Source organism: Myotis brandtii, unplaced genomic scaffold, assembly GCF_000412655.1.
Source record: "Myotis brandtii unplaced genomic scaffold, ASM41265v1 scaffold308, whole genome shotgun sequence".
NCBI classification, from domain to species: Eukaryota; Metazoa; Chordata; class Mammalia; order Chiroptera; family Vespertilionidae; genus Myotis; species Myotis brandtii.
The window spans coordinates 1,373,725-1,383,932 of NW_005361786.1; the positions used below are offsets into that span (position 1 = coordinate 1,373,725).

General features: G+C 44.9%; 1 protein-coding gene across 1 annotated transcript in view; it reads right to left on the bottom strand.

Moving 5' to 3' along the window:
* MCTP2 (multiple C2 domains, transmembrane 2) overlaps nucleotides 1–10,208 on the bottom strand; it is a 150,616-nt gene that overhangs the window by 117,734 nt on the left and 22,674 nt on the right. Inside the window, exon 2 of the mRNA XM_005869918.2 lies at nucleotides 4,488–5,022. Within this exon, the coding sequence (XP_005869980.1) occupies nucleotides 4,488–4,955 (468 nt within the window). The 5' untranslated portion in view covers nucleotides 4,956–5,022. The remainder of the gene's footprint in view (nucleotides 1–4,487; nucleotides 5,023–10,208) is intronic.

The following is a 10,208-nucleotide window of genomic DNA, read 5'->3' on the forward strand; positions in this document are numbered from 1 at the left end:
AATAAAATAAAATAAATTAAATAATAAAATAAATAAAATTAAAATAAAATAAAATAAATAAAATAAAATAATAAATAAAATAAAATAAAATAAATACATAAAGTAAGTAAATAAAATAAAATAAATAAAAAATAAAATAAAATAATAAAATAAAATAAATACATAAATAAATAAGTAAATAAATAAAATAAAATGCAAAAGAATATCAACCCACAAGGAAATCCTATGTCAGGTCCTTCCCTTGGGAATCTGCCATTTGCATGCCCGGTTTCAGGTGTGTGGGCTCCCTCCCTGCCTGGCAAGTCCAGAGTGACTCAGTGAAGTCCCCTGGCTGGGGCCTCTGCCCTCTTAGTCATTGATCAGAGCGGAGATACGGCCCAATCTGCTTTCCCACTGGCCGCTCGCCCACCCCTCGTTCATCCTTTGTGGAGCAGGAGCAACAGGGCCATTCTCCCGGGTCCCGCCCAGGGTGGGCCTGTCCGGCCCCCAGCCATCAGCTGGAGCAGGCAGCGCAGGAACCCGAGAGCCAAGCTCACTAATTAGGTAGAAAACATTTCCAAATGGGATGGGAAAGACCTTCCCCAGACCCTTTTGGGTCTGGCACCTGTACAACCAAAAAGTAGGAAACGCATGTTCTTTTTTTTTTTTTTTTTTAATACATTTTTATTGATCTCAGAGAGGAAGGGAGAGGGAGAGAGAGAGAAACACCAATGGTGAGAGAGGATCATGGATCAGTTGCCTCCTGCACGCCCCCTACTGGGGTTGGATCCACAACTGGGGCATGTGCCCTGACCGGGAATAGAAACGTGACCTCCTGGTTCATAGGTCGACGCTCAACCACTGACCCCTGAGGGCTGGGCAGTTCTTTTCTTAAATGTTACATCTCAGAAGCGGCCTTTCCTAGCTGTTCTGTTAAAAACTGAACACCTCGCCCTGGCCGGTTTGGCTCGGTGGACAGAGTGTAGCCCTGCGGACTGAAGGGTCCCAGGTTCGATTCCAGTCAAGGGCATGTACCTTGGTTGCGGGCACATCCCTGGTAGGGGGTGTGCAGGAAGCAGCTGATTGATGTTTCTCTCTCGTCGATGTTTCTAACTCTCTATCCCTCTCCCTTCCTCTCTGTAAAAAAATCAATAAAATATATTTTTAAAAAACAACTGAAAACCTCTGCCCCAGCACCCCCAATCTCCTTTCCTGCATTATTTTTCTCCATTGAATTGACTGCTCTGAAAATATCTGTAGCCTGCCACCGCTCAAAATAGGGTCTTCATGAAGAAGTGGGTTTTTGTCTGCTCTGTTGACGGCCGTGTTCCCAGGATCAGCGCATGGTAGGTGCTCAACAGCTGGGAAGGAGAGAGGGGAGCAGGAAAAAGAGGCCAGGCGCTCGAGGAGGGGACGTGGGGTACGGCTGACACGCCTGTGGCAGGAACACCATGAAGTTGAGTAATGATTTCTGAGCTGGAACAAAAATAGTCAAAGAACACGTGATTGATGTGGGCAGCGAATGACGTGCTTGTCCCATTCCGCGAGCTGCAGGCTGTCTCTCCTCCGTGGTTTGTCACTGTGCGTCTCTGTGGTCACTAAACTGAAGCTCCGCGGTTGCCCAGCAGCTTCTAGAAATATCCCACCAGGGTTCTTTTCTCACCCGCTCAACTCATCCACAGAAGCGAGCGCCGAAGCTAGTAGTTTAAAACTCCGACTGCAAGTAAAACATGAGGGGAGGATGTGCCCCATGGGAAGATGGCATGGGGAGGGAGGATGGAGAGGCAATGATCCTCCCGTTCATGATTATTAGTTATTGATCATGATGAAATGCCCATTCAAACACTATCATTATCCCTGCTTTTATTATTATTATTTTTTACTGATTTTAGAGAAAGAGGAGGAAGGAAGAGAGAGAAAGAGAAAGACTCATCAATGATGAGAGAGAAACATCATCCATTGGCTGCCTCCTGCACGCCCCCCCACCCCCTACTGGGGATCAGCCCCCAACCTGAGCATGTGCCCTGGCCAGGAACCAAACTGGCAACCTCTCAGTGGGTAAGTCGACACTCAACCACTGAGTCACACCGGCCCGGCTTTCCCTGCTTTTAAAAGGGCACAGTGGACACAGAAAAATAATGAGTTCTTTTGATAACCAATTTTGTTTTGATCGCCAGCTCTGGATTCCAATTGGAGTTTGTTAGTATATCTAAGCCAAGAAGCCCATCCTATATAATAAAAGCCTAATATGCAAATTTTCTCCTCAACTGGGAGTTCGAGGGGGGGGGCAGGTCCGGCAGCCGGGGGAAGGGGGCCCTGGCCAGCAGCTGGCAGCCACTAGGGACCCTACCGGTGCACGAATTACGTGCACTGGGCCTCTAGTTAAGTCATAAGTAACAAGGAGCCAAGATTCACGTAGGTCCATTATTCAACCTGTGACCTCCTTCCTACTGACCTAGTTTAATAATTCACTTAATTTCTATTTTGATTAGTGGAAACACGTATTTCCAATGTATAGGTACAGTAACAAGCATAAAATTGTTACAGAAAGGATTTCCTAAGTGTTGATGGCAATGAAAAAAAGAGTTAAGTGGAATCATTTAATGGGTAGTGGTGTCTTAATATAGTAACGCTTCCAAGTGAATCGAACCACATCCTCTGAAGAGCCACGATGCCATTCCCCAATTAAAGTGAAATATATGGCCCTGGCTGGTGTTGCTCGGTGGTTAGAGCACCTGACGGTGCAGGAAGGGTCACGGGTTCCAGTCAAGGGCATGAAGCTGGGTTGCAGGTTCGTTCCCAGGCCCTGGTGGGAGTGTGTGCAGGAGGCAACCAATCGATGTGCCTTGCTCAGATCCATGTTTCTCTCTCTCTCTCTATCTTCCCTCCCACTCTTTCTAAAAATCAATAGAAAAAATATCCTCCAGTGAGGATAAAAAATAAAATAATAAAATAACATAAAGGGAAATACATGACATAATTAATAGGCTTTGGTTCCAAAAGTAAAATGAAAAATCCCAGTGGAATAACCAGCTTTCTAAGCAGTTATCACAATGACCTGGAACAGAGAAAATTTAACCCCTTTCCTCAACACTGCAACCTACTTCGGTACCTTTAATGGAGGAATTTTTCAAAATCTGATTAAAGAGATCATCAAACCATGACTTAATAATCTGGTGATTATACTTACATTAAACTCTTCTGAGAAATGTAAGATTTGCCTCATAATTCTATTTGGCTGTTTTAGCTGATTGAAATACTGAGGCCTTGTAAAATCACTATATTGGTAAGAATTTGTTTCCTTTAGTTTTGTTTTTTGGTTTTTTTTAGAGAATGCACGTGAAGTTGCCCACAGGTAAGTGCACACAACACACACACACACACACACACATGCGTGTACATGTGTATGAAATAGAACATAATTCAAACTCCTTGGAAGTCAAAGGGAAACATACATCCATACATTTCTAGGAGCAGTAATACGCATGTTTTCTCTACGTTAGGACTAGGCAATGGTAGAGAGGGAGAGGGAGAGGGAGAGAGAGAGAGAGAGAGATAGGGACAGACAGACACACACTTAGCAAATTTAGAGGAAAAGTGATGCTCTTACTTTCTTTGCCAGGAGATGGAAAAAAAGGAAAACTCATCCAATAGGGCTTTTAATGCCTTAAAGTGTCCGAGAAAGGGTTTTTGTAATAGTTTCAAAATACACAGAGGTCAACCCCAAAACTGATGGGAACACTTGGTGCGATCAATACACCGATCATTTAAATTCTTGTAAATGACACTGTCTCCACCCAAGCTAACCACGGAAATAACTCCTCATCTGGTTTCCCACCAAGGGCACCCGGTGCAATGAAAAAGAGGAAAAAAGCACACAGATTATTGTGTGGTGAGGGCCTGGGCAGGGAATGGGGGCGGGGATGGGCTAGAAGGGGTTAATGGGGGGAAGAAGGGGACATATGTAATACTTCACCAAGAAAGATAAATTCACAAATAAACAAATATAAAAATAGATAAATAAATTGATTAAAATAACATAAAAATAGCCTGGCTGGCATGGCTCCGTGGCTGAGCATTGACCTGTGAACCAGGAGGTCATGGTTCGATTCCCGGTCAGGGTACATGCCCAGGTTGGGGGCTCCATCCCCAGTAGGGGGCGTGCAGGAGGGAGCCTATCAGTGATTCTTTCTCATCAATGATGCTTCTCTCTCTCTCTCCCCCTCTCCCTTCCTCTCAGAAACCAATAAAAATATTTTTAAAAATTAAATAAATAGCTCTCTCTATAAAAGCCTAACATGCAAAGTGTCCCCTCCGGAGTTCAACCAACTGGGAGTTCCATCACTCGCTATGATGTGCACTGACCACCAGGGGGCAGCAGGGAACAAAGGGAGGCGCCAACTGGCATAGGGACCCTACCTGTGCACGAATTTTGTGCACTGAGACTTCTAGTAGATAAATAAGAAGGAAAAAAGCAATGGGATGGATGGTGCTGGCCCGGGCCTCACCTCTGGATCCTCCGGAGCATCCTCTTCCGGGGGCGCCTTCTGGAGCAGATCAAAGAGGCCATTGCTGGAAGCCCTCCTGTCCGCGGCCGGCGAGGCGAAGGTCTCCTCAGAGTCCGTATCCGCCGTGTGCAGGTGGCCTGCCTCTTCCTGGCTCCAGTCCAGCTCTTCTTCCGACTGTTTCAAGGAGCTGCTGCAGCTCTTGGACATGATCCCTGCTGTGGACAGGCTGCTGGGCACGGAGGTGTAGGACGACTGGGCCCCGGAGTACGGCCCACCCTCCGGGGCCAAGGCCTGGGCCTCCAGGAGGTCAGGGACCGAGAGGCTGAGGCGGCGATCCAGGCGATGCCGCCCCCCTAAGTCTGGGGGTTTGTCGGGGTGCTTCTTCACCTTCTTTTTGCTCAGGTTGAGCAGCAAAGGCCTGGTCCGCTGTTTGAAGGAGCCCCAGACGGAGGGTTTATCCAGATCCATGGCTGCATGAAGACCCCGGAAGTGGCTCCGCGAAAGAGGCCGCCTCCCCTGCAGAGCTCAGTGACACCTAGAAAACAGAACATAAGGAGAAGGGACTTGAAATGTCTCTGTGGCGTCAGGGCCCAGGAAAATGGGAAAGGTAACTCAAAAATTGTACCCTTTCCGGTAAGTGATTGAGATGGAAGAAGCATCTGATTGGTCACATCTACAGAGATCAGGAAAAGCTTAGAGAACTGAATTTTTAAAGATTTGTTTTTTTTAATTGAAGAAGTTATAGAAAAGTTAAAGCAATGAATGAAATGATTCGGTTGAAACACACACATACATATAAATGCTTCATAGAAAGATGGCTCATTTCACTCAGCATAATGCCCTCCAGGTCCATACATTCTGTTGCAAATGGAAGAGTTCCCTTCTTTTTCATGGGTATATAATATTCCACTGTATATACAGGGGAGGGCAAAAATAGGTTTACAGTTTTGAGTATGCAGAACAGAATTTATTCTTGTATTACTATTAATTATTGTATTCTTTTCCATACGAACAACTGTAAACCTACTTTTCCCACCCAGTATATGTAACACATTTTGTTTATCCATTCATCCCTTGATGGATACTGAAGTCGTTTCTGCATTTTGACTACTGTGGATAAAGCTGCAATGGACAAGGGAGTGCAGATATCACTTCGAGATACTGAGCTCATTTCCTTTGGATAAAAACTCAGAAAAGGGGGAGCTGGATTATACGGTATATATACTTTTAATGTGTTATTTTTTAACTTTTTTTAAATCCTCACCTAAGGATATTTTTCCATTGATTTTTAGAGAACATGGAAGCTAGAGGGAAAGACAAAGAGAAATACTGATGTGAAAGAAACACATGGATTAGTTGCCTCCTGTACAAACCCCGACCATGGCCCGGGCCAGGGAGGAGCCTGCAACCGAGGTACATGCCCTTGGCCAGAATCAAACCCGGGACCCTTTGGTCCACAGGCTGATGCTCTATCCACTGAGCCAAACCGGCTAGGGCTACTTGTTAATATTTTAAGGAAATCCCTTACTGTTTTCCATAACTATACAAATTTATATTCCCACCAACATGTACAAAAACGTTCTCTATTCTCCTCACCCAGCAGCACTAGAAGCAGAATCTCTCTATAAAACAAGAAACCTACACTACCCGGTTTTCATTTATGGAGGGACAATAAGCAATCCACTTCCTCAAACCACCGAGGGCGGAACGAGGTCTGTACAGGAAGCGGCCCCAAGCCACGGCGCCTAATGGGAGTTTCAATCCGTATGGTTCTACCCCAGACATCCTCCCAGCTGGCTGCTCGCAATAGGCCAAACGGGAGAAAGAGAAACCTTTTCAATACCAGCCCACGTTTCTGAGGGAATCTGGACCACAACCACTATCTAAGCAAGAAACTCAAGAAAGGGGAGGGGTCGGGAAATACCAACAGCTTAAGTCAGTGGTTCTCAACCTTCCTAATGCCGCGACCCTTTCACACAGTTCCTCATGTTGTGGTGACCCCCAACCATAAATTATTTTCGTTGCTACTTCATAACTGTCATGTTGCTACTGTTATGAACCGTCATGTAAATATCTGATATGCAGGATGTATTTTCATTGTGACAAAGTGAACATCATTAAAGCATAGTGATTAATCACAAAAACAGTATGTAGTTATATATGCGTTTTCCGATGGTCTTAGGCGACCCCTGTGAAAGGGTCGTTCGACCCCCAAAGGGGTCGTGACCCACAGGTTGAGAACCGCTGACTTAAGTTATGTGCACTGGACTTCTTCAGTGACACAGATTCCTATGATTTTATTTATTGATTTATGTTCTCATTTTTACCATTTGTTTCTATACTCTTGGTGTTGATTGGCTATTCTTTTTTAAAATTCTTGACATGAAGAATTAGATACAGATGGTCAGACAGTATTATTTTCTCATTTATGAATTTAATACTATAAATTTCCCTCTAAGTACTAAGTGTGTTGCATCCTGCAACTTTTGATATGTCGTATTTTCATTACCATTTAATTAAAAATATTTCCACCTTGCCCTAGCTGGTTTGGGTCAGTGGATAGAGCGTTGGCGTACGGACGGAAGGGTCCTGGGTTCGATTCCAGTGAAAGGGCACATGCCTGGGTTGCGGGCTCAATCCTCAGTGGGGAGCGTGCAAGAGGCACCTGATCAATGATTCTCTCTCATCATTGATGTATCTATCTCACTTTCCCTCTTCCTTCCTTTCTGATATCAATAAAGATATATATATATTTTTTAAATATATTTTATTGATTTTTTACAGAGAGGAAGGGAGAGAGATAGAGAGTTAGAAACATCGATGAGAGAGAAACATCGATCAGCTGCCTCCTGCACATCTCCTACTGGGGATGTGCCCGCAACCCAGGTACATGCCCTTGACCGGAATCGAACCTGGGACCTTTCAGTCTGCAGGCCGACGCTCTATCCACTGAGCCAAACCGGTTTCGGCTAAAGATATATTTTTAAAAAAAATATTTCCACCTAGATGGTGTTGCTCAGTGGTTGAACGTCAACCTATGAACTAAGAAGTCATGGTTCAATTCCCAGTCAAGGGCACATGCCCGGGTTGTGGGCTCGATCCCCAGCAGGGGGTGTGCAGGAGGTTGCCGATCCATGATTCTCTCTCATCATTGATGTTTCCATCTCTCTCCCTTGCTCTCTGAAATCAACAAAAATATATTTTAAAGAATATATATTTCCTACATTTCATTTTGAGTTCTATGGGACATACAGGATGTTTTTTTGTAGTGCTTAATTTCTAAAACATAACGGATTTTCTCCTAAGGATTAAGTCAGGGAGGGAAAATCCCTATGTTTTCATTCCTCTGCAGTTGGAGGCCTTTTTTCTGGCACAGCTTACAGTTAATTCTGCAGCTGCTGGGCTCTGTGCATGTCAATTAATTGAAACTGATTGACTGTATTGATTAGATCTATGTTCTTCAGCTTCCTCCTTGTTCGATCAGTAAAGAAAAGAGGATAGGTCCTGAGAAACAGCCATCATGTTGAGTTGACAGAACTCAGTGAGGAGAGTGAGAGAGAGGGAAGTGTCCGGACTGAGCCCAGCTCCACTGAAGAGCAGCAGGACCATTCGCTCAGACGCCCAACTTAAAGGGCTATTCTGAGCTCAGTGCTGGCTTCTTGTTTGGGAAGTTCAAGTGGAGAAGCCACGTTGGCAGCTGAGCACATGATAGCGGAGCTAAGAGGGAGGTGGGGTCTAGAATAGACTTTGCAGAGATGGGACTGGCATTCAGACGCTAACGGGAGGCGTGGAAATGCCGAGAAGCGCATAAAACTGAAAAGACAGGAATGAGCTTGAAGGAACTCCGGCACCTCACAGTCTGCTCAACTTGCAAAGGAGACTAAAAAAATTAAAAATAACTAACACAGCTAGAGAGCGGGTGGGAGAAGCGTGGTGTCACCTTAAGACAAATAAAACAAGACAAAGGAAGGGCGTTCTGTAAAGGAAGTGGTCAAGAACATCACAAGTTTGCAGGTTAGCTGCCATGAGTCCTGAGCCCACCAATGTGGTAGAACAGAGATGACTGGTGATCTCGGTATGATCTGTTTGGGTGGCTTTAGGGGCTAGAGAATCTGACTCGGTCCAAAAGGGAGGGGGTAAGGCAGCCATGGAGGCCACAGACAAGATGACTTCCTAACGGTTGGGCTGGAAGAGAAGATGGACGTAGGTTGGTCATGTTGAGGGGGTCTGATCATGGTTAGAGTTAGGCAGATGCCATACGCTGGATGCTGAAGGCACCAGCTTCTTTGGTGACAGGACTCAATCAGTAACTACTTGACGGGCCCGGCCGGTGTGGCTCAGTGGTTGAGCATCAACCTATGAACCAGGAGGTCACGGTTCGATTCCCAGTCAGGGCACATGCTAGGGTTGTGGGCTGGATCCCCAGTAGGGGGCGTGCAGGAGGCAGCCGATACATGATTCTCTCTCGTCATGGATGTTCTTATCTCTTTCCCTTCCTCTCTGAAATCAATTAAAAAATATAGTTAAAAAAAGAATAATTACTTGACTCAACTGCTCCCCATCACTTGCCCACACACACACACACACACTTTCTTGCTTCCTTTATCAGAATACATATTATCTGCCACGCAACTACAGACCCAGGTTTTGCAAACCACACACAGTGCCATACACAGCCCCACGGATACACATCAAGTGGGAGAGAAGGTAATTCACTCCTTCCCATAATTGCGCTTAATGGCCCCCCAGTGAGCCACACACAGAGCTCTTGACCAGTTCCTACATCAGAGAGCAGCTGCCAAACCTCAAATGTCCCGACGCCTGACGTCATCCGCACAGGTGAAGGTTCCCTTAGCCGGGAATTATCTGCAGAACAGAACATCTGGTGTTCTTTTATAACATCACGGCAGAGGGATCGCATGAGAGGACGATGTTAACTTCCCAGAAAAACCTTATCCCATATTGCAAAAGCTATTTTAGGTTATTAAATGCAGCGAAACGGTTAGACTAAAGACACGCGTTAATTTAGAACGAAGAGAACCTTATATGCATCTCCCTACATAATGTCTGTTGTACACAACAGGGCATGAATGTGTCGGACAACTTTTATAAGATGGATGAGTGAGTGTTAAAATTGGACTGTTTTCTCCACTGAAACGATTTGTTTTGGACACATCACTTCCTTATTCCACATTCAAAAACCACTAAATAACTGTCAGATATCAGAGTTGGGACACAATTGTCCAGGCCAGAGAATAACATAATATTCTGCAGGTAGAGTTGAGCCTTGTGAGTCCTTAGACCAGTGCTCAGCAAACTCATTAGTCAACAGAGCCAAATATCAACAGTACAACGATTGAAATTTCTTTTGAGAGCCAAATTTTTTAAACTGAAACTATATAGGTAGGTACATTGTTATTAACTTAATTAGGGTACTCCTAAGCTGGCCTTTGCTAAAAACGTCCTCAATCTGATTGAGGTACGTTCGCTGAGGTCGACCCCTTCCAACTCTCCCATCCACACTCATCTTTTTTTTTTCTTTTTTAATTTTTTTTTATTGCTTAAAGTATTACAAAGGGTATTACATATGTGTCCTTTTTTTCCCCGCCCTTGACAATCCCCTGGCCTCCCTACCCCCCAGTGTCTTATGTCCATTGGTTATGCTTATATGCATGCATACAAGTCCTTCGGTTGATCTCTTACCCCCCTCCCTCCTGCCCC